This window comes from Gobio gobio (assembly GCF_949357685.1).
Source record: "Gobio gobio genome assembly, chromosome: 8".
NCBI classification, from domain to species: Eukaryota; Metazoa; Chordata; class Actinopteri; order Cypriniformes; family Gobionidae; genus Gobio; species Gobio gobio.
In genome coordinates, this window is record NC_137114.1 from 38666797 (window position 1) to 38692639 (window position 25843).

Sequence of the window (25843 nt, forward strand, 5' to 3'; positions counted from 1 at the left end):
AAAAGCATTATGATTCCCACAAGTTCAAATTATGCCCATATCTTCAAAAGATCTGTGCACTCCCATGATAAATTATAAAGTAAAAATGAATAGTTATAGTGCTCAGTAGAAAGCTCAATATCCACAGACATATTGCATATCTTTTGTGATTTACTGTATGTGTCTGATATATTAGTTATAAGGTGTTTACCCATTTTCATCATTTTTAAACTTTTTTCAATCATGTGTTTCACCATCTTCCACTTGACAAGTCATGCTTGATGTCGTTGAGAGTTGCTCAAGACATTTTGTGAAATTCTGTGAGAGGGTTAAGCCTTGTAATGATGACATGTCATGTAGATACACATCACTCTGCCTTACAGCATCTTAACACTGTCATGTTTGAGGATCATAGCTCTATTGGGGTTGTAGGAAATGGCCTGTATGGCTTTATGGAAGGGCTGATTGTGGCATTTAAAAAAATCACAAGGGCCATTTGGGTTCAGTCATGGCATTGTTTATGAGGACTTTATGGCCTCATTAGATCTCATGATCATGCAGCTGTTATTCTGCAAGAGATGATAATTACATTATGACAACTATATAGTCATATAGTTAGATGAGGGGGAAATTATCCTGTGCAAGAAAAATCATAGTCTAAATAAAAATGTAACTGCTGGAAAATGACAGTAGATTTTCAGCCATCAAGGTATTAGACAAAATAAGCCATGGTAGTATAGCACAAGTAACACAATGGAAACATGAGGAGGACAGTGCGCACCATGGGCACTGGGAGTCGGTGGACTGCAGGTATTTGGAAATCTAAGCAATTCTTGCCACTCGCGGCAGACAGAAACACTTCAGCTGCGCAGACCAGTCAGGGTTCCCAAAACTGCCCATGCTGACCAGTCCACCACCGAAAGCGCCAACAGTAGGCACGTGAGCATCAGAACTGGCCTCTTTCAGGAGGATAATGCGCCCTGCCCAGAGCCGGCTCTCCCTATAAGCGAACTAAGCGGCTGCTTAGAGCCCCGCCGCCACTAGGGGGCCCCCTAACTACAGATTGCACTCGCCAGCGTCGCCGCAGTTTATCACGCAAGACGCTCAATTCGCGTCATTCGCACCGCACGAAAAGCGCCTTCCGCGCCGCGGGACCTCCAGACGCTCGTCAACGCGCCTTTCCATTGACTTAACATTGAAATCAAATCACTCGCGCCAGACACTCTATTTGCGTTTGGTGTGAACGCAGCATAACGTTAGCTGTCCGTCGATTATGCTGAATCAACATTGCTTGCGCTATGGTCCAGCCGTCGGCCCCAGCTCTGGGCTACAGACCGCGTAGAGACAGACCCACCTCCTATGAATGTATTTTCTTTTTAACAGTTAATGTTACATGACCTACACTAGTTCTGGGAAAGAAAAAAACGAAACATCTTTGTCTCAATAGACGCTTATTACAATAAAAAATAGTTTAAAGGGGGGGGGAAACACTCAGTTTCAGTCAGTCTCATGTCAATCTTGAGTACCTATAGAGTAGCACTGCATCCTGCATATCTCCGAAAAGTCTTTATTTTTATTATAATTATAAAAGAAAGATGCGCTGTTCCGAGTCTTTCCGGAAAAAGCCGTGCGGCTGGGGGCGTATCGTGTGGGCGGAGCTAAAGAATGTCGAGCGCGCGCCGCTGTTACTGTGTTGAGTGCGTCTGAAAGCTGCGTCATCCCTAAAAGCGGGGAAAAACTTTATTCAACATAAAAAATGGCTTTTAATCAGATACAGCCATACATCTATGATCCGGAATCAGACCCAGAGGCTGAAGTTGAACAGGAGCAGCAGCAAAAACGACTAGAGCAGGACGTCAACTATGTGGTATAAGTTACACTAACTATATAATATGTTTAGCGGCTTGTGTTATTTAGAACACCATGTCAAGCGCGAGTGTTACAATGTGTGTGTGTGTGTGTGTGTGTATATGTGTGTGTGTGTGTTTACGCGTGGTTTGTGAAGACATGATTTGTAGTAAGCGGACTGGTTTTGCGCCAGGCTAGTGTTTACATAGAAAGACATGGAATAGTAGCGCATTTGAATGAAGAACCGCGCTTATTTAGTTCAACATATTTCCCCATTCTTTGTGTATTGTTGTTTGGAGTGCTTTTACAATACACAAACATACACATATAGTGGCCAGCTAAACAAATGTACACACACTATACATCGCATGCTCCATTGATCAATACGCGATCATGTTTGGGCTAACGTTACTTGATGGGCATAGGCAAAAACAGACATTTGAAGCAGTCAAACCTGCGGTTCCAACGTTGGGACCTTTATCGTTGGGAACGCTCCATCCTTCAGTATTAGGCGATCTGAAAATCCGGCGTCGAACTGGGCCTTGTTTATAAAACAATCGGCACCGAAATGCAGGGAACAGACATAAATATTTGCGCAACTCAGTTGTTGATCCGGAAAAGCAAATTCCATCTGTACGAGCCAGCGCTCTGATGGGCGTAGCCTATTGCTTTCACGTGCTCTCTCTCTCTCGCGCGCGCTCTTCCGGTAGAATTGTCCGTACGGCCCATACAAGGAAATTCCGCCCTGTTGACGTCAAGCGGACCCATGATCGAAAAAAACTTTCCGAAACTTATGACTAACAGGAAGTACTAATTTTGGCAAAGAAATACTCCCATTAAACGTCCACCTTAGCTTATGAAACGGTGTCCATGTTTAGCATGGGAATCCAAGTCTTTAACAGTGCCAAAAGATCAGTATGCATGAAACAGCATTTCACCCCCCCTTTAATTATTGAACATTCGAGAGAAAGAAAGTAAAAAGGAAGAGGAAGAGCAATCATTTGACAGTCAAAATCAAAATGAAGTTTAAAATAAAGCGGTTAAATACAAGCTTTTTCTTATGGTCTTAACTGAATAGGCAATTAAAGATTATTAATAAATATTAATCTATATACTATTATGAAATATTTTATATATTGTTAAGCTAAATCGCCCAGACCATTTAAACCTAAAGAAAACACAGTGTCCTCTCTGAAACATTATTGAATGATGATCGATACAACAAGACACCTAAAAGCAAAATGGATTTGTGGTAAATTTTAGTAAAGAACACTGTAAAAAAAAGCAGGTCCCCAATTGAAAATTTTCTAGTGAGCGATCACATCTAAATTTTTCAGTTGGCCAAATTGAATTAATGTGAATTGATGCAATTTAATTCAATTAAAATTCAAGAAATTAAATTTGGCCAACTGAAAATTTTAGATGTGATCGCTCACTAGAAAATTTTCAATTGGGCACCTGATTTTTTTTACAGTGAATGTATGTAATCATAAAAGGTAAAAAATATCTCACTCCATGCTGTGAAGGTTTAAAATATGAACAGTATGTAAGAGTTAATCAACCAATAATTAAATAATATAATTTAACATTGGATTTCTTTTAATTTACCCTTAACATAATTGTAAAAAACAAAATGTCACTTTCTCAGGAGGAGCCATTCTTAAATATTTTGTAGAAACATTTCAGGAGGCTGACACCAGAGATGACACAAGTAAATATTTCCCACTGCCTTTCTTTTGAATAGTTTTGTGCGCAACTTCAACATAGCTAATTTTCCTCTTGCCAATAAAAAATTTAGTTTCATAATCATAATTCACTATGTTGTCTAATTGTACTTTAATATTAATTTAAAATTAATGTGTTTTATCTACTCTGCATACTGTATTTATTATTAATTATATTGTAATCTCAACAGCTGGAGGAGGTGACTCTACTGCTGCTTCAGTAGAGCGAGCCGCATACCACTATGGCTAATGTTGTAAGTTAGCTATATATTGTTAATGCTAAATTATTAATATTTATTTGTTTACAACAAATTGACCTTATGTATGAAAGAAATTTGCAAATCTGTAATCTTTACTTTTACTGTTTCAGTGAGTGTACTTTAAGTAAAATAATTGTAGGCAATCATGTTAAAAGATATACAGATGAAATGTGTAAGTGTTAGATTGTATACAGTTGCTGGTTTGCGGTGCAATACTCCATTATTCACTGCAAGGCAGGGCCCCAAAATGATCCTGCTTAGGGCCCCCAGATTTACAGAGCCGGCCCTGGCCCTGCCAAAAATGGTTCAGGAATGGTTTGAGGAGCACAACGAGTTTGAGGCCTCCAAATTCCCCATATCCCAATCCAATCGAGCATCTGTGTGCTGTGCTGAACAAACAAGTCCGATCCATGAAGGCCCCACCTCACAACTTAAAGGACTTAAAGGATCTGCTGCTAACATATTGGTGCCAGATACCACAGCACACCTTCAGGGGTCTAAAAAATGTTTTAACTTCATTTCTTTTTACTTTTAACTCTTACAGTGAATGCAGTATTGCGCCACATTCAACATCAACTCATGTCTGATGCTGTTGAGCCATAATTACTCAACAAAGTTTAAGAAACATTGTGAGAAGGTTAAACTGATAAGGACCTATCTATTGCCACACTTTTGTGGCAATCACAAAAAAAATGTAATGCATTAAGCTGGGAGATTTACAGCACACAAATACAACATTTAGAATATGAGCTTTTGGAGATTTAGAAAACGATCTCACAATCTAAATAAAGTCTTGTTTTACAGACAAGAAAAACTTAAAATCACACCCAAACACTGGGAAATATTGAAGCACATTAATTGTATTTAATCAAACGGAAACAAGCAATTGTTTTCTCAATTTATAACAGGCAGTTTTATTTGTATCGTCTTTATAACGGTCGATTTTAGCAGCTATGAATAAACTTACTGAACACCACATTTAAAAAGTAACAAATTAAAGACAGTGAAAGACAAGTGTAAAATTGAGAGGAGAGGACCATTGGACATAATATTTAAATGAGCATTTTCTGATTTTTCAATGAGGTTCTAGAATTCTTCTGCTGAGTTGAGTCGCCTTTTTTTGTTCTTCATTATTCGCTCAAACTTCAGACTTCAGCCCTCAGAGAACTGCCTGAAGAGGAACTCTGATCTTTTGTCACTGAAACTAGGCACAAAATGAATCTGCAGGATTTCAGAGAAGCCCTCAGACAAACTGGGCGCCACAAATTTTTTCCTACAGAGAACAAGAAAAAGAAAACCAATGGGCTTGTATGAGTTAACAAACGCAGATAATGATGATCTGGTACAGTGGAATGAGCTCAGTTTGCTGCCGTTCACTCACTTGTAGCTGTGAAACACCATGTCATTGACATGAACGTGCTTGGTGGCAGAAGGAACCATCTCACGAAACTACAGCAAGAAAACAAGAGAACATCAATCCGTGACTGACTAAATTGGTAAAATGGTGCCATTTTGATTATACAGAATTAGATTTTTTTTAAAGTCACCATGAAACAGAAGTTGTGATAGTCTTTTCTTCCCTATGGTCAGGGCAGGAGTTTATATCATTTTGATGACATTTCTGCCCCATTGCCACTATAGTGTGATAGCCGGGAGAGAGTGCTCAAAACTCTTTAGATTACATAATTTAGTGGAAAATTCATACAAATGATCCTTCTCTGTAAACCAATGAGCCGTGAACATATGAGAATGTATTCAAATCTTTCTAAATGTGCGCTCTTTTGGGCTAAAAGCCTTAAAGGGTCATGAGTCAGTTCTCACCACAGTTTTGAAAAATGCTATAAAAGCGGCCGTGGTTTAGCGGTGGACAGGAGAGGGATGAGGGGACAGCACATCAACAGCTTCTGATTCAGACCTTTTTATTTCGCTCTCATTAAAAGCATCAAAGCTTACCACAAATGCATGCTGCAAATTACCATTAAGTTACACACAACACAATATACACATGGATTTGCAAGCTCACCAATACATACATATCCTGTGACACCTATAATTCAATTTGAATTCAGTTTGATTGACAGGCGATCTGACCAATCACATCGCCGAATCTGCCGTTTTGTCCGACAAAGCAGTTAGATTAAAGTCGGTGGACTTGAACTTGGTAAAACGGTGTGTACTGACGTCTTTCCGTGGTTGAAACAACATTTCTTTTAGTGTTCATTCATGTTTATTTTATGCTTATCAATGAACTAGAAGGAAGAGATAATCGGTACACGAGCAGCTTTAACTGAGGCGCGACAGCAATCACGACAAATTAAAGAGCCACCAAACGCTATTTGTTGTTAAAATTTCTTTAAAAAATTAGATGGTAACATTGTCTTCCATGATGTTCAACACACATACTTCTGTTAAAATCTTTCATGACCCTTTGAAGCGGTTTAAAGTAGCCATGTGATCACAATGGAGCAGATGCGATTCAACACGTGTTGTTCTATGTGTAGTCTCAGCCTCAGACGTCACGCCCACGGACCGTTGGCTGAACGTCTGCTGCATATGGCACACTTTTCAGGAAACACTTCAGGAGTTTCAAAGTCGTCATCTGAATGGTTGAAATCCACAGGATATCCACGAGACGAGTCTGTTGCGTTCTTTAACGGTCCACCTGGAAACAAATGCCGTGACACCAAACTCCCTCGTGGAAGAAGAACGCCGTCGTGTTTACAACTGTGACAATGAGCGCTTCCTAAGATCAGCTAAACAATGGATTTTCAAAATGATGTGAAGTTCGCGGCTCCATTGTTGCAGTAAACTTGCACAACGTTCTTTACATTATCACGCCCATAAAGATGACACGGAACGAAACAAACTGTGATTGGTTGCGTTACAAGTCAGTAAAACGTCCTCTTGGGAGGTCCTTGGCCATAAAAGCTGCGGAAAAAGTCCAGACCTTCTGCGGTCAGTCTGGAGGACTGGCTACATGAGACTATTCTATGTGAATAGAATTTTATTATGGCCTCGAAACTCGCAGTCGGAGGCTATTCGCCCTGGCTGGCTGGTCCTTTTATAGCCGTTGCTCGCACAGTGATCTAATGAGAAAAAATGTGGGGTGGGACTTGATTTTGTCAATGGGGAACTGATTGGATGTTTGTGGTTTGCTATTGGTCGATCTCATGTGACAGGTTGTCCCACCCTCATGCCAGTAAACACATAATCAGAGAAGTGAATTTTCACATTTATTTAAAAAATATATTTAATAATAAATAATAATATAATTTATAATAAATACTCCAATATTGCATAAAAAATAAGCATTGTTCATCTTGATTTCATGGTAACTTTAAAGGGTAACTAAACCCCTGCTCAGAGCTTAACTCCACCCACTGGCAATTTTCAAAAAATGCTGGAAAAGTGGGCAGAGCCCGGCGGACACAGAGGTGACGAACCGAGGGCGGGGCTGAGCGGAGGGTGTGCACCTGAGACCCGCAGTGACGGATTGTTTGACAGCTGTCAGATCGCGAGTCGCAAAGATGGAGAATGACTGAAGTGACGCCAGCTTTGCAACAGAGCGGTCATTTCTCCTACCTTCACCTGAAGTGGAGGAGGGTGGATTGTCTGTAACAGACACAAACCCCGGAGCCTTATCAATGCGAGCCGCTGCTCAAACTGCGTTAACTCCCGATGCCGACGATGCTAGTGAAGCAGCCGCGCAAGAGAACTGACCTAATCCATCTGCGTCCGCGGCAACCACTTGCGTGTCAGGGTTTGAAAGCGCGTCTCATGTATGAAAATGATCTGTACACATGACGGGCGGCAATAATATCGCAAGAAAAGCCTGACGTGTACTGACAACTGCATTATTTAACCGTATTTTCTTCAATACAATGTTAAAGCAAGTGTCAAGTGAGTTTCATTCATAATGTTTACTTCATGTAACATGACAGTTCATACTGGAGTGAAGCCGTTCTCATCGTGTGATTGGGGGAAACATTTCTGAGGGCGTGGTGAGCTCGTGCCAGGGGCGCGGATAGAGAGCCGTTAAGGTACCATCCTACGTCACGATGTACCACAACGTCCAATAGGAAAATTCAACTGCAGTAGCCACCGTTCAACCTTAAGAGGGCAGCACTTTGGCGGTTTTACACCATATTTTATAGAATTAAAACACTTTATCCTCAAATGTCAAAACATTTACTCGAATCAATGAACAGCATTAATAAAGTCCCATTATTACAGATCATTAACTAAAAAAAGTTGGTTTAGGGTTTAGTTACCCTTTAAAGGGTTAGTTCACCCAAAAATGAAAATTCTGTCATTAATTACTTACCTTCAAAGCGTTATGAATCAGTGAGTCGAATCATGATTCGGATCGCGTGTCAAACCGCCAAACTGCTGAAATCACGTGACTTTGGCGATCCAAACCGCTGAATCATAACGCTTCGAAGCTTCATGATGCTGTGTTTTGAAATCGGTCATCACTATACAAGTCGTTATTTAGGTTTCTTTTGCGCACAAAAAATGTTCTCGTCGCTTCATAAAGTTATTGTAGAACCACTGTAGTGAGATGGACTTTTTAACAACGTCTTTAGTACCTTTTATTGGTCTTGAGAGTGTAAAGTACATTGTGCCAATGGAGGCCTTTCTGAGCCATCGGATTTCAACTAAAATATCTTCATTTGTGTTCCGAAGATGAACGGAGGTCTTACGGGTGTCGAACGACATGAGGATAAGTAATTAATGACAGAATTTTCATTTTTGGGTGAACTAACCCTTTAATGTATGTACTGATTGAAAATACAGTAAAGACAGTACCCTGTTGTTGTGCTTTGCTTGTTCCAGACTGGCTGTGAAGTTGAAACACCTGCAGGGGACTCCAGCGCTTTGACTGACATCTACATATCTGTAGAAAAGATAATTGAAGGTGCCATTTTAGTTGAAAAGACAAAGATAAATAAGCATCTGCTTTGGAAACAGAGTTAGGCACCTTTTTCTAGACTCAGCGTCAGGGTTAGTGTTGTCCACCACTACGCTCTGGCCGTCCTTTAGAGCACGTTCACAGGCTGACACACAATTCTGCCAGGAGCCAAGCATGTCCTAGAGTTCATGTGCGGATGACACAGCATTAAAATGCAGTTAAAGCAAGATATTATAAATATTTAAAACCTCCAAATATTCTAAACCAGATATGCTCAATCCTGCTCTTGGAGATCTACTCTCTGGGTTCTCTGTTGTTTTAGCTGTGAAACTCACCCTGTTCACATATGCATAGCCCTTTGGAATGATGTGTTTCTGGAAGAACGTGGATTTGCCGGCTGTAAAAATAAAACAAGAGTTACATCATAAAAATGTATCACCAGGAAGTAGTAAGAAGAAAAAAAAAAAACACTGAAAGAAAAAGAAAAAAACACTGAAAGAAAAAAAAAGGCTCACATCCAGGGAATCCCACTGCTACAATGACTTCCTGTTTAGTAGATGTGAGGGAGGTGTCAGGAGGATCGTAAAGACGCATTTTAGAGTCTAATTTCCTCTGGATAATGATACAAAAACACAAATCATTATTTCAGACGCTTAGTATAGTAATGTCCAAAAGTTTGGGTCAGTAAGATTTTTAAATGTTTTTGAAAGAAGTCTCTTATGCTCACCAAGGCTGCATTTATAAATAACAGAAAAACAGTAATATTGTGAAATAATATTACAATTTAAAATAACTGTTTTCCATTTTAATATATTTTAATTGTCATTTATTCCTGTGATGTAAAGCTACATTTTCAGCATTGCTACTCCAGTCTTCAGTGTCACATGATCCTTCAGAAATCATTCTAATATGATGATTTGCTGCTCAAGAAACATTTCTTACTTATTATTTTCAATGTTTGATGAATGGAAAATTCAAAAGAACAGCATTTATTATAGATTTTTTTATTTTTTTTATTAAAGTTATCGGCTTTTGATCAATTTAACCCATCCTTACTAAATAAAAGTACTAATTTCTTTTTTTTTTAAATCTTACTGACCCAAACCTTTTGAATGGTAGTGTTAAGTACACAAATAAAGTACAAAACATAAATAACCATACATGATACACACAAGCAAATGTGTAAGTGAAACAAAAACATCCAAAAAGACCAATCGTTTACAGGATCAAACTCTGGCAAGCTGAATTGAGCAGGTTTCCAGGCCAAGAAGTATTCCTCAGGGGTGTAAAACTGAAGACCAATGTTGAGGGCAAACTTAGGACACAAGAGATAAGAAAAAAACAAACACGTAAAGCTGTATTTTGTCAAAAGCCAATAAGCATTGTAAAGTTTGTAAAATGGAGCAAGAAAAACACTACCATGCCCCCTTGTGGCCAAACCAGTGTAAAGAACTAACACATTATTTGCATTAATATAATTTATTATAAAATGCAGTGACTCTTAGTAACAGAAACTAATACAATCTGCTTGTGTGTAATGCAGTTTCATTACCAGTCTGTCACTGCAAGAGAAGTCTTTCTTCTTTTTCCCTGGAGCCCAGTTAGCAGGACGTCCTGCTGCATCTGTAAATGAGGGAAAAGCATAACTGAGCATATAAAAATGTTATTGGGTTATATTGCACTATGTGCTGGAAAAAAATTGGGTTGGACTTTATTTCAAGTGTGGGTTTCTGCAGGTCATGAGTAATAGGCATGCCGAAAGTTAGTTTGAAAGGTCTTTACAATTGGTCTTCCTGTTAGAGTTTTGAGTAGGGTTAACTTAAGGGGTGTACTTAAAGTGTACTTACCTAAGAAAGTACCCAGTTATATAAGGTATGGGTTAATTTTAGATGTATGGGGAAGAATAATAAAAAGGCAGCAAAATAAATGTACCATTAAACTACTTTTTAGTTCCATGAAATTGACCTTAAATCTCAAATATCTGAAGAGTGTTAAATCACATGCATTTAGGCCCTGTTTATACTGGTCGATCGGGTCACAAGTAGACGAGAGAGACACATACCCATTTACTCCTTTTCGTCTTCAAACCAAACTTGGATCTCCAGCCAACAAAGTTTAAATCCCGTCTGGCTAGCGAGCTTATAATGTTTACGCATTAGGGCAGTAGACAAAGAGTAGGCGGTCTTTTCTGGCTGTTTAAACTACTAAAGCAATCAGGTTGAATGCGTTTTCGACTAACTCTGGAAGTGGTCGAAAGAGGACAAGCTCAGAACGTTTTAGACCCTGTTTACACCTGTATTTAGCGTTGGCCACTTGTGATCGGATCTTAATACCAGGTGTAAACAGGGCCTTAGACTTGAATGAACTTGATTTAGCTCACCTCCTACATAGAAGCTCTGTGACACGTCTATAGTCACTCCACCATTTGCCTGCAAAAACACAAGTGTCTTAAAGGGTTAGTTCACCAAAAAATGAAAATTAGCCCATGATTTACTCACCCTCAAGCCATCCTAGGTGTATATGACATTCTTTTTTCAGACGAACACAATCAGAGTAATATTAAAAAAGTCCTGGCTCTTCCAAGCTTTATAATGGCAGTGAATGTTGCTCTGTTTTTGAAGTCCATAAAAGTGCATCTATCCATCATAACTGCTCCACCCGGCTCCGGGGGTTAATAAAGGCCTTCTGAAGCGAAGCGATGCGTGTGTGTAAGGAAAATATCCATATTTAAAACTTTATAAAGTACAATTTCTAACTTCCGGCGGACCATCTTCTGATGGACCGTCTTCTGTATTCAACTTACGGAAAAAGTGTAGCGCCTCTCGCAGTTCAAAATGCTTACACGACATCTGACGACATTGCACACCAGTTACGCTCGCCAGACAAAGCGCAAGCATTTTGAACTGCGAGAGGCTTAGGCGCTACACTTTGATACAGATGACAGTTGAATACAGAAGACCGTCCGCCGGAAGTTAGAAATTTTACTTTATAAAGTTTTAAATATGGATATTTTTATGGACTTCAAAAATAGAGAAACATTCACTGCCATTATAAAGCTTGGAAGAGCCAGGATTTATTAATATAACTCTGATTGTGTTTGTCTGAAAGAAGAAAGTCATATACACCTAGGATGGCTTGAGGGTGAGTAAATCATGGGCTAATTTTCATTTTTGGGTGAACTAACCCTTTAATATACACATACTACTGGGACCGAACTTGCTGCTTGTATGTAATGTAAAGCAAATGATACAACTTTTTTAATGCAACTACAAATAACCGCAATAGTGATTCACCTTCTCACACAGATGTTCCCACATTCCGATAACAGGCTTTCTGTAAATACCAGGGGCTGTGGAAACAAACACCTGAAAAAAAGACAATGTATTCCAATTCGTAAATAAATAAGTTATGAGAAATACATCTACTACACTCAATTTTCAAACTTGCTTATACTACCGTTCAAAAGTTTGGGGCCAGTAAAGTAATAAATTAATAATACTTTTATTCAGCAAGGATGCATTCAATTGATCAAATTTTTATGATGTTACTAAAGATTTCGGTAAACTATTTACTAGTGGCTTATTAGCATGCATATTAGTAGGATATTGGCTGTTAATTAGTACTTATAAAGCACATATTACTGCCTTATTCTGCATGACCATATTCTACATCATTTAATCCTACCCAATACCTAAACTTAACAACTACCTTGCTAACTATTAATAAGCAATAAATTAGGAGTTAATTGAGTCAAAACTCGTAGTTAATAGTGAGAATTGGACCCTAATCTAGCCAGAGTGACCAAGATTTGTATTACAAATAAATGCTGTTTTTTTTTTGCTTTCCTTTTGTTTCCAAAAAAAAACTGTATCTCAGTTTCCAAAAAACATTTCTTACTTATTATTATCAATGTTAAACAAAGTCATGGAAACATTGATAATAATAAGTAAGAAATGTTTCTTGAGCAGCAAATCATCATATTAGAATGATTTCTGAAGGATCATGTGACACTGAAGACTGGAGTAATGATGCTGAAAATGCAGCTTTGCATCACACAAATAAATTACATTTTAAAATAGATTCAAATAGAAAATGGTTCTTTTAAATTGTAAAAATAATTAACAATATTACCGTTTTGGCTGTATTTTTTAAAAACATTTTTTGTTTTAAATCGTACAGACCCCAGACTTTTGAACAGTAGTGTTTGTAAGAAGGGTGAACGTGTCATTAACCTGGATGGGCAACTGAAGAGTCTGTAGAATATCCTCAGCTTTTGACTTGAACACCTCCGGTCTGAGTTTTCCTCGAGATATACCCATCTGATTGGTGAAAAATACCACCTAAACACAGCAAAGCAAAACCAGTTGGAAATGTATTGGTGCTCTAACTTCAGTTATGAAACATTAATCACATACTGACTACATCATGAAAATGAAGAGATGGTGGATTAAGAAGCACCTTGTATCCTTTCTTCAACAGACTGGCCAGTCTGGGCTGAATCTCTGGGAAGAGAATCCTAAACAAGAGTAAAACATCATCACATGTGAGACAACAAACAGCTGCAGCATATATAGCAAGTTCTTCAACCAGACTCACCTCCAGTCATCTGGACTTGTGGGAAATACTTTCCCAGACTTTGTAGTGATAATGCAGCCGTCAATGTCAAAACCTGCAACCTGAATCACACAAAACATTATAGAAGCGCAATGGTTTTGCTGATTAAACACCATGTAATTCCTGTAAGAAAGTGCATGTCTTACTTTGGAGCTTTCTGGAACCCCTGCCGCAGTGAACAGCATGAGGCTGCCGATTTGTTGCCAGTGACTCTGAGAGCAAGTGGAAGACGGAGCGCTGGGTTTGATTGTTGATGAGTCCATGTTGTCATCACTCGCTCTCTCAGCAAATGCTTGTAACTGCTTAAGCTTTTTCTCAGCTGAGGTCTGTTCATCTTCATCATCCTCGTCCTCACGCCCTCGTTTCATGCGAGGGACGTCCTTCTCTGGGCTGTGAGGTTGTTTTGTTGCCTGAGAAACAAGAGGTTTTATGGGATATTTCAATTGGATTTTATGGACAATAATAACTCAAATTAACTCCAAGATTATATACATTTCCCAATAACATAAAATAGATGTTTCTTTTATGAATTTATACACTCTTGCAGACTAAATGAACTTTTATTAATGTATTCTACAATGTTGTTTATATCCTAGCTCACTGTTTCTTGCCTTTTTCTTCAAAACGCATATAAAACTATAACTGTATTCCTAAAACATAAATGCAATTATTATAAATACTTCCAAAAAAAATGAATAATAGCAATAATACAATTAATGACATCTATAAAAATTCAGAATGAGGAAATGCATCAATGCCGTTCCATTGTGGTACAGAATTGCCATGTGGCAACATTTATATTATCTTTTGTAAAACTATGTTAGATCAAGTTTATCTCATTATCAAAATCTATTTAACATTAAAAGGCAGCAAAGATACTGTTGGCGAATACATTAGTTTTTTTTGTTAGAAAGTTCAAAAGAACACTCATTTGAAATATAAATATTTTGTCTTTACTGTACCTTTTGACCAATTGAATGCATCCTTGTTAAATTACAGTGTTGAAAGGACAGTTCACCCAAAAATGAAAATTCTGTCAAAAATGAAAATAATTACTCACCTTCATGTCGTTCCAAACCTGTAAGACCTTCGTTCTTGCCTGCCTATCCCCAGACCAAGCTCAATCTTAAGATTGAACATTGGTCTTGGGAGTCTGCTCTGTATTTACTACTGCACAAGAGGCATAGTTCAAATGACTCTGTACGCAATTGGATAGTCCTGCAACCAATCAGACCAACAATCCGGGTGATGTCCTTTGCAGAGCGGTCGGTAGAAAGGCAATCACATCCTTCTTTTGTAGAAATTGTTCCAGGGCAAGTTTCTGTTCCGTTTTCAAAGAAAACTTGCCTTTGAAATATTTTAAAACAGCAGCGTTTTACAAAAAGTATTCTCGTCTCTTCATAAAATTAATGGGGGGGGGGGGGGGGGGGGGGGGGTGAAATGCTGTTTCATGCATACTGAGCTTTTTACACTGTTAAAGACTTGGATTCCCATCCTAAACATGGACAAAGTAAATAAAAAAAATAAAAAAAGTTGGACGTTTGATGGAGTATTTCTGTGCCAAAAATACTCCTTCCGGTTTCTCATAAGTTTTGGAAAGTTTTTTTCGAGTATGGGTCTATCTGACGTCAGATGGGGCGGAATGTCCTTGTACGGGCTCTTCTCCCGGAAAGGCGCGCACGCGACTAGAGCGAGAGAACACAGCCGGCTGTGCTGTAGTCACAGGACTTCACGAAATCAACGTCACCAAAGATGTGTGTTTTTGGTTGTCAGGGCAAGACAACCCTGCACAGCTTCCCAAAGAACCCAGCGTTAATGGGACAGTGGATGGAGTTTGTTTTTCCGGAGCAGCAACGGAGTTGTGCAAGTGTTTGTGTGTTCCCTGAATTTCGGCGACGATGGTTTATAAACAAGGTACAGTTCAACTCCGGAGTTGTAGCTCATCTAATGCTGAAAGATGGAGCAATCCCAGCGATTAAGGTTCACGGTCGTTGGTAGCAGGTAGGGTAGGGTTGTGCCGATGGACGATATCTGACCGACATCACGATGGAGCGTGATGCCACGCCCCCGTTGCGAGTCTGTTGTGAGTGCGACACACACTAATCCTCTTCTATAGTATATTAGTTCAACTAAAAACTTAGCAGGGATTGCTCTGTAAATTAAATTGTGAATGTAACTAATGCATATATGCTATTTTAAATACTGTAATCTATGCCAGATATATATATAGCCTAAATTTTGAAATAATTTGAGGCTGAAACATCCATAAGCATGCGTGTTTATTTTAGCACTTCCGTCAGTGAAACAACACAGCCTATAAAACATTTAAACGATTTTCAGGAAATAATGGTAACCTAAAGAATATAAGAAAATTAAATATTAGTTAGAAAATATTTGATTCATACTATTTCCCCGCAAAGATGTGTCACATAGCTTCCGCTCTGCGCTTTGAGAGGAATGTGGGACACAAGCTGGATAGACACCTTTTCGAATATCTTCGTCTTCATGCGTTTTCCTGATGTTGCAAAACAACACTTGTTGTAAAAGGTCTGAAGAGCGGATTTTATCTTCCACAGGGTCAAGACATTTAGGCAATGTTTGATTATTCACTGCTAGAGAAAACTAAACTAAAATCTCCAGTGTGTGTGTGTGTGTGTGTGTGTGTGTGTGAAATGCGCTATTCAAATAAACCTTGACGCGCCTTACCGAGTTTAATAACAAGAACAAACTGTGTTAAATAAATTTGAAGTAAAAAGGTATTCGTCCTACAGTGTTTTTTATACTTTACCACAGTAAAGGATGTGAATAGTTATAATAGACTTAATTATAATCAAACGAAAGGAAGAAACTGTTATAATCCCCTGCGAAAATGGGTGCGACGTGAGTGAAGATTTGGGAAAAGAAACGAGATGTCCATGTCCATTGGGATAAAATGGACTAGGCCTATTGTTAAAATTCACGGAAAATCGAGTGACCAGATTGCAAAACAGAATGAAAAAATGCAATCTGACCATTAATCCTTTCTAGGCTAAACAAAGCTTTGCTTCACTCCTGTGGTAATATTCACGTGAAACAGCATTCACATACAAAACACTGGGCTAGTAAAATAACGAAATTCTTTTTTTAAGTAGAAAATAGTATTTATGTAAAGAGATACAGTAAATTATCTACCTATTTACCCGATTAGGTTGAACCACTGGAGACACATGGACTATTTTAACGATGTCTTTAATTAAATAGTTGTCTAGGGGTCAGAAACTCTTAAAGGTCTGAAACGACATGAGGGAGAGTAATTAAAGGATTAGTTCACTTCAAAATGAAAATTTCCTCATCTCATCCAAGATGTTCATGTCTTTCTTTCTTCATTTGAAAAGAAATTAAGTTTTTTGAGGAAAACATTCCAATTTTTACTTCACAATGGTTTTCAATTGCAACCAAAATGTTCAAAAAAGGTCCAAATCAATGCAGTTTTCGAAGGGCTTCAGAGACTCTGCACGATCCAAGACGAGGAATAGGGTCTTATTTAGCGAAACCAGTCATAAAAAAAAAAAAAGGTATATACTTTTTAACCTAAATTGCTCATCTTGTGCTGCTCTGCGGCCACACTACTAGACGTAGGCGCAAGTACCGCCCCCATATTTACAAAGCACACATGCGAAGGTGAACACAAACGCCCCTTAACAAAAAAAGGTGAAACAACGATGTCGGACGCTTTTGCAGTTGAAGATGGAGTGTTTTTGGTAAAAGGCATTTGTGTTAGTCCTCGCACGTTTGGTCTGGGCGGTACTTTCACCTACGTCTAGTGTGACGTCTCAATGTGATTGCGCAATCACTGGCGGCCGAAAATGAAAATTCTTGAAAATGGCCGATGGTTTCGCTAGATAAGACCCTATTCCTCGTCTGGGATCATGCAGAGTGTCTGAAGCCCTTCAAAGCGCTTTGAAACTGCATTGATTTGGACCTTCAACATTTTGGTTGCAATTGAAAACCATTATATGAAGAAAAATTCTGGAATGTTTTCCACAAAAAACTTATTTTCTTTTCAACTGAAGAAAGAAAGACATGAACATCTTGGATGAGATGGGGGTGAGTAAATTATCAGGAAATTTTCATTTGGAAGTTAACTAATCCTTTAATGGCAGAATTTTCATTTTTGGGTGAACCAACCCTTTAATTTCTTTAAAAAAAAAATGTTTTAAATATATTTTCTCAAACAGTTTATCTTGATACCTTATTCGAAGATTTAGAAAAGTAATCCTGGATGCTCCTTTTGGGATCATTCGAGATTTTCTGTGTGTCTCTGCTTTCATCTGCTTCCGTTCTATTCTTCCGAGGGGAGGAAGACTTTCCACTTGAATTTCCAACAAATTTCACAGTGAACGGGTGGGACTGATTAACCAAGTGCAGTGTGCAACCAGATGTCAGACATACAGTCTCGCCACGACCCAAAGGCTGACCATCCAGGGAAGAGGGATTGGGCCCGAGCTGTAGAAACACAGATTGGTTTGTACTCACTTATGCTTTCCTAGATTTAAAGCTGCCGTCCGTAACTTTTTTGGGTTAAAAATTATCCAAAATAAATTTGAGCAAGTACATAACCAGCTAGTGTTAAATACGCTCTGCTTACCTTAGCTCGATTTACAACGGTAAGCTTGTAGTGATGTTTTTAATTCCAGTGGTACTGGTGGATTCCCGCGGGAAATTCAAGCATGTTTTTGCGTCATTACGTCACATCTGTACACACAAAGAAGGTGTCCCGACTAGTAGCCTATATTGCGTGTGAGGATGTTGGAGGTGGAGATTTATAGCCTTTTCTAACGACACTTGATATAATTGAACATATTCATTTGATGGCGGATCCAGAAAGGTTCAAACGACAATCACCAGTGACAACTGGAGATTCACCCATTGTAAAAAGGAAAAGACTTCGGACTTTTGGGATGGGTCTCAATCAGCCCCTTAGTTCAGTCGCTGCGCCGTGCCGAGGCACAATTCACGTAAAGTTGATAATTCCGCAAATTGCAGATTTCGAACAGAGATGGCGCCAAAGAGGAAAAACTAAGGACTGCAGCTTTAAGTATTAAGAAAACATTTGTATTCAAAAAATGTACACTCTAATGCTGGGTACACACGAAAAGATAATTGGGCGTTTTTGGTCAGATTTCTCCCCTTCCGACAATCCTAAGTAAAGTCCCGATTGTCTTGATGGTTCTACAGATTATTTAATCAGATTTTCCTGTGGTGTGAGGTGTGTTAAGAGTGATTGAACCTGATCGGAAGAACGTCGGAGCCACCCCAATCTGGAATCAACAAGTCCAGAAAACCTGACATGTGGGAGGAACCCCGGGGACACAAGCGCATGCTGAGATTATCACGTGAAACGAAACAACACCCAATCAGAAAGCGAGCTGACGGAAAAGTCAACTCCAGCTCATGCTTACAGCGCATGATAAGCGCATTCATTTTCATTTTGTCTCCATGACTTCATCTAAACATTTTCCTTTCCCCCCGCAAATTTTCTGTAAAAAGCATTCCATACACTAGAAGCGCAATTTCTTCTTGCAGGTCATCCGCCATGTTTGTCTACTTTAAAGTCACGTTTGAGATGTTTTGATGCGAGAGATTTTGAGAGATTTCCCATGTTTACAGGCGGGACTCTGAAATTTGAGAATGGAATCGGTTAGTGTGTAGTGTGCTTTCCTGGTCACATCGCGACACTCCATACACTAGAGGAACAAAACGGTTAAATCTATGATTTCTTGTCATCATGTTTGTGGTCTCTCACATTTTGAAACTCTTATAAGAGTTTAAAAAAATCTTTTTGTGTGAACCCAGCATGGGTAAACTGTAGCATGCTGATTTTTTTTTTTTTTTACCTGCGTAACCAGAACTTCTTGTTTGGCATAGTCAGCCACAAGTTTGACTGTCAAAAAGAGACGCACATCCATTATTCTTTATGAACAGACACAAAAGTGACACGTACAACTTTTTGTATAACTAAGATGGGTGTGATGTGAAAACCCACCCTGATGCCTGGAGCACTTCTTGTCTGTAATTCTGGATTCAGGGCCTCGACCAAATATAAGAGCTCGACCATCAGGCAGCTCCACCCGAGCTCCATTCACACTTACTAGTGTGCACTGCATATCCATTCACGGACGAGAACAGCTGGACTGCAGGAGAGAAGTTAAAGTAAGAAATTAAGTACAATTAAGATTGAAAATAATCAAAATGGATGCTAAATAACCAATTTTTGGGTTGTTGACGTGACATGGAATTTTCACAGATAAAAAATTATAATTAGTATTGTCATCCTTTAAAATGCAGTAAATGGTTAAACATTTATTTGTCTTACATGGACCTGTTGTTATAAAAAACTGCTGTGTTATTAGATTTTTTTTGTTGTTGACATTTTTGAGCAAAATCTCAAAATTGTCCAATGGTGTGACTGCCTCAAGCATGGTTCAATAAATTACAACTTTTATAAATTAAAAATAAAAGCATAAAAATTTTAATAAATAGCTCAGGCATAATTTTACAAGTGTCTATTTTAGTAAATGGCAATGCTTTTTTTCATCCATACATTTCTAAAAGCGTAGGAACTTGATACATTTTGTCACTGAAAACCAGGTCCTCTGGTGTGACACCATATCCTGGTTTTAAATCGGGCAATTCCACAGACAACTTTCATTAGTTGAAGGACCCAATTCAGGGTTATGTTACTGAAGCCCCCGGTGAAGCACATGACATGTGCACATGGTTAGTTTTAGCCAAGTTTTGTTGTGACACCCCGAAATTATATTTTTGAATTTAAAATGTATGTTAAACTACATAATCATGGAAAATTATACAAATGTGTCTTGCTAACTGTTAATGACAGGGTAGCTACAAACAGAAAGGTCATTAACTGACTAAAAAGGCTGAAACATCTATGGCAGGGGTCTCCAAACTCGGTCCTGGAGGGCCACTGTCCTGCAGAGTTTAGTTCCAGCCCCAAATAAACACACCTGAACCAGCTAATCAGAGTCTTACTATTGCTCAAGTAAGACACGGATTAGCTGGTTCAGGCGTTTTAATTGGGGTTGGAGCTAAACTCTGCAGGACAGCAGCCCTCCAGGACCGAGTTTGGAGACCCCTGATCTATGGTGTGAGAGATAATGTCCACCGGTGTGACACCTGTACTGTCACACACCTGTACGGAGAACAAGGTCTCTTTAAAAAACATTTTAAATAATTAGTTCAACTCCTTTTTATTCTATTTTTGAACATTTTCAGTGTTCTTAAATGCAATTGAATAAAACATTTTCTGAAGTTTTGCAGAACATTTTTACTGTTATAAAGTGTCATGAAAAAATAAGTATAAAATGTGATATGCTTTGTTTTTGAGACAGAAGGAATTGAGGGAGAGAAAAGAGGACATGGAAGTGTAGAGAGATAGAGAGAAAAAGAACAGGGAGGAGATCCTAAGAGAACGATGCAAAGTAAATAGAATCGAAATGATGCCTTAAAACAAGCAGCCAAATACTTTAAAAAAATGTGATTTTAAAAAAAATGGTTGATGATTTAACAAAATGAAATGTTGTTTCATCTTTATCAAAAAAATGAATTGCATTAAAAAAAGATTTTGTGGGTGTTAAAGTTCATTCACAAGGAGTCACCGTTCATTTTGTTGATTTAAAAACAAAAATTATATTGTTTGTATCAAAATTAAATTATTTCTTCTTTGACACATTCAAAGTTAAATAAAAATACTTCAATGTAATACCCCTCACTTTCTTTAATGCAATAACTACCATTTCTGTCCTTATGTGTAACACACACAAAAAATCTATACAAATCTTTAAATCTCAAAATACCTTAAAAGAACAGTTGGGTATTGCTGTAGGTGAGATATAATCATCACTCATCTTAAAATGGTATAATTTACAGCAGTTTTGAAAGGATGACAATAATGTTATTCATAATTTCATATTAAATAAATAGCACTATATGAAAATAAGTGTCTAACAATGAAGATACATCTCTCTTATGCTAAGTATTTGTATATTATGTTTTGTTCTCTCTTAATTTTTACTGTCACAACATGGATAGTTTGTTATAAAAAACAGTGAAAGAATTTATAAAGTTAGTGACTCCATATATTTTCTCAAACATTAGACTTCACACTACATACATTTATGTATTTTTTCTTCAAAAATGGTATTTTACAAAAAAAGCTTTGTTTTTACTGCCTATATGTTAACTACCCATATTTGCCATTTATCTAACGAGCTAATGATACATGTTTAACCAGATAAATTAAAAGAAACTCATTCGCTACTTGCCATAACTTCGTTTTAATACATCTTTTAATGTTTCATGTGTAAAAACAATTAACTTAGTCGGACTTTGACACCAGAGGGCTCATATAGGGTGTTTCTAAAACGGAAGGCTGCATCCTATGAAGGGTGCAAATCTCGGCTGCCACGTCATCAATCTTCACTGAAGGCCATTTCTATAGGGTTCTTTGATATGCGCCTCGCCTCGCCTGAAATTCAGCTGAGACTAGGCGGCTGCAGTGAGGGGAGGAGTGAAAAAAGTGCAGGCAAGACGGACAGTTCTCTCTTCTCGTAGTGGATCAGACACCTGCGAGATCAAAGGCGGATATTGCGGGATTCACACTCGTGCGCTTTGTAAACTGGATGTAATTTAAGTTCTGTTACTTTTATATGAAAATAAATATTATGAACAAGTCAACCAAAGTTTTTGTTATTTATTTCCATTCGAAAGTAATGGTGGAGAGCAACTGCGCCCGACTTGGGCCCTGTCCCAAATGGCACACTTCATATCTACTTTCGGTCTTGTGGACTTACAATGGCTGCCGCGTGCGCGTTTCCGTTAAGTCCACGAGACCGCAGGGTGTCCCATTTGTCATTTTAGGTTTCAGAAGGGTGCTCGCGAGCTCCCCCTTTGAGGTCGATATGCGCCTTCGATGCACACTTCTGCCAAGCCTGCACTGGTGCAGGTTCCGCAGCGGACTTCTTCCCGACAGTCAAAGCGGCATTACGTCATGAAAGTGCGCACTCGTAGGAAGACCATGAGGGTTTAGGGGCCATTTGGGACAGGGCCTTGGAAGGCAGCCTTCGTTTCACATCCTTCATTCGCCTGTTTTGAAGGACGCATCAGATGTATCCTTCGTGGCCTTAAAATCACCCACAATCCTTTGTGCACATTCCAATTCATGAAAATAAACTGACGGAAAATGAGTTGGTAGTGAGCTTGTCTGAGTTTATTATGAAATGTGAGACAAATATAATGTTTTCGGACATGAAAGCATAGATGTTATCTTTTGTTTTGTTGTAAATTAATCACTAACACTAAACTGACAATAACGTAAGCCACTGTGAGACGGCTGTATTGCATTAATAGAAAGCAAGTTAATATAAAGATTTGTAATACATGTTTTCCAAAATTAGTTAATAGTATTTCCGCGGGAGCGGGCGTGATATGCGCAATAGACCAAGAGCCATAGAAAAACAGTTTTTTCACAAGACTTTGTGATTTTCCCGTGATTTTCCTCACAATTAGCCTATATTTTTAATACTTCAGTATAAACAAAGTGACCAAAATAGATATGTTAATGTTATAATAGTGATTTGATAATCTATAAAAATTAAAACGCAAAACATGAGAAAAAAAGTGTTCCTCTTCTGCCATCTACTGGTTCTAGTGGTAATATACAGAATTTAACCCAAGAAATAAGTTTTAAATAGTGTTTTAAAAAAACAGGGCAAACAATTTAATTCAACTCTACATCCAGGCGCTAGATATGTTATTCCTTGAATGGGCTGATTCGACAGAAAGATCTCAGAGAGACTAAAAACTGTCTTAAAATATAACAGATAACATCTGGATATAGTAGCTGTTACAGTGCTGCTCACGTTATCTAACTGCAGTTAGAGTCTAACGATCTATAATAGAACAATATAAACATTAACGCAGAGCTGCCAACTCTCACGCATTGGCCGTGAGACACACGCATTTGATTGGTTTCACACGCTCACACGCCACACCCCCGATTTCTCACGCTGAAGTGCCAACCCGGTCGGTCAAATGCCTGAAAGATGAGTTTATCTATAGATCTACATGTTGAGCCGATCATGTTGATCGATTAGTTATGCTTTCGGTGAGGGGGTTCAAGATTCATGGGCAAAAAAATACGGTGTTGCGCGACCTAAAACTACATTCCGTTTTGTGTTCTGACGAGATCGAGCCTGTAATGAGCGAAGTGGAGCGCTGTGACGCTCAGAGGTGCGTTTCCGAAAGTGTCGTTCGCTAACTATGGTCACAAGTTCCGTCATTATAAGCATAGTTAAACGAGTTGTGTTTCCCGAAACCATAGTTCCAACGAACGTTCGCAAACAGCATCGCAAAGTTGATTTGCATACATTTTGTTCTTGCACTGATGTTAAATTTGTAGCCATTTTGCACTTTAACAGACAGTTTGAGATATAGGCTATATTTGAGTATTGTGTGTAGGCCTAATGATTCTGACAGTTTTTTTCCATTGAAATGTCTGGGGAAAAGTGTCCCAATAACCCTGAATTCACCCTATACTCTTTGAAATCATAATTACATTGCATTATGAAGCTTGAAACCCCAAATATTATAACATTCTTCATTAACAATTATTCAGTTATTTGTAACAATCTCATTGTAAAAAAAAAGGAAAAAGAAAAAAGTGGTTTCAATGTAGCCAGCTACTTTTTGATAGTAACTTGTAGTGTAGCTACTTTTTCAAAAGGGTATGTAACTTGAATGTAACTTAACTACTTAAAGTAGTTTTTACTACAATGTTTTTTTTAGATCAGCCACAGCAAAAAAGAACCACACAACAGACAGAAGAGCAACAGACAGGACTGACAGTTTTTTCCTTTTTCTTCCCTGTAAAAGTATGCTGTAGGTTGATGTATAATCAATTTGCTCTATTTAGACAAAACCATGCCTCTACATAGTGCTTTAAAATTGTGTGTGTGTGTCTATAGGATATACTGTATACAAAGCGTCATAAAGATGCGTTGACAGAATTCATTATCAACCTTGAATACTAGGCTACTACTCAAATGCTAATGCAGAGAGAGTGTTTTCTGTGATGTGTGTGTGTGTATATAGCTATTATATATATATATATATATATATATATATATATATATATATATATATATATATATATATATATATATATATATATATATATATATATATATATATATAATGATTATTATTTATTAAATTTTTTGTTGTTGCAATTTTTGCTTTGTACGCGGCAAAATTTTGGTTGGCCCCACCAAATCTCACTCTAAGTTTTTTTGAAAAGTTGGCAGCTCTGATTAACTATAACGCACTTCATAAAATACCACTTCTATCAAGATTCCTGAGAGGTTAACTAATGCAATAAAATCTCAAAATATGCAGTAACTTCGTCAACTTGCCAGCTAGTGTGCTTTAGATTGAAATGAATTGGGTTCAATGCTGGAACTATCGGCCGCTTCATGACACGCTTTACTTCCGCCTTGCTCAGTTACTATGGAAGTCTATGGGAGTGTCGTAACTGTTTTTCAATGCCTCTGACTAGACCGTCTCATTCTAGCGTTTAATTGCTGAGGAGGACAAGCCGCGTAAGGACTGGGCTAGGAAGGACGCAGTCTCGGTAGGATACAGCCTTCCGTTTGAGAAACACCCATAGGCTCAAGCTAACTTAATATAACCTGCGGAGTCTGTGTGTAACAGTGCCTACAAAGTTCCTCAACATTATGATTCAATCGGGACATCAAAAGTTTACTATATGTATATACGAGACAAAATCCAAATAGCACTTACCTTTTGTATAAAACTTTACGGTTACTTCTTGCGATTTAGTTGTTGTACACCCTTCACGGGTCCGACAAGTAAATATGTCCGATGTGGAACAACGGCGCCCATTATTTGGTTCCCGTGTCATTGGGAGTCGCGTTAGTCATCTTTCGTTTCTGCCAGCCACACCATTTACTGTAGTTAAAGACAACAGTGTAGCTATATGGTGTTTAGCCACCGCTGTCATTAACTATTTTAATACTTTATCTTTTATCAGATACATAATCAATATTATCATGTATTTTATTGTATTTTATATATCAATCTGTATAGCCTACCTTTTGTAAGCAGTTAGTGATAGCAAGTGCTTTTTCTTGGTTCTATTTAATTGCTCACAACCAGAGGGAAACTACAAAGGGATAGATAGATAAATAAAATAAGATAAGAAAAAATAAGAATTGTCAGTTTTGATTTTGTGATGTCTTTAAGCTGGCAACGTATTGCAACAATTAAAAGTAGCCTGCCTGTTTTTCCTAAATCGTTTTTTATGTTGAAAAGGGGATTTAAAACTTTGTTTGTGTAGTAGCTGAAAATCAGTTCAAAGCGCACAGACAACAGAATATGACTATTCAGTTTGTTTACGCCTGTTAGTTAGATGACGAATCTCCAGTTTA

The 25843-nt window shown here is 38.2% G+C and overlaps 1 protein-coding gene across 2 annotated transcripts; it reads right to left on the reverse strand.

Moving 5' to 3' along the window:
• Positions 1 to 4650: 4650 nt before the first annotated feature.
• pnkp (polynucleotide kinase 3'-phosphatase) lies at positions 4651 to 25368 on the reverse strand. Of its 2 annotated transcripts, XM_079822920.1 has the most exons (18): positions 25197 to 25368; positions 19363 to 19510; positions 19214 to 19260; positions 17568 to 17822; positions 13484 to 13747; positions 13320 to 13399; positions 13182 to 13239; positions 12956 to 13063; positions 12017 to 12088; positions 11104 to 11152; positions 10276 to 10346; positions 9946 to 10038; positions 9239 to 9335; positions 9059 to 9120; positions 8793 to 8902; positions 8621 to 8708; positions 5193 to 5260; positions 4651 to 5084 (listed from the first exon to the last, which is right to left on the reverse strand). In XM_079822920.1, exons 2-18 carry the CDS (start codon positions 19487 to 19489, stop codon positions 4964 to 4966), a joined length of 1770 nt encoding a protein of 589 aa, XP_079679046.1. In that variant the 5' UTR covers positions 19490 to 19510; positions 25197 to 25368; the 3' UTR covers positions 4651 to 4963. The 2 variants fall into 2 exon arrangements, with proteins under 2 accessions (XP_079679046.1, XP_079679047.1); XM_079822921.1 differs by lacking the exons at positions 17568 to 17822; positions 19214 to 19260 and having other exon boundaries at positions 4652 to 5084; positions 25197 to 25258.
• Positions 25369 to 25843: the final 475 nt, after the last annotated feature.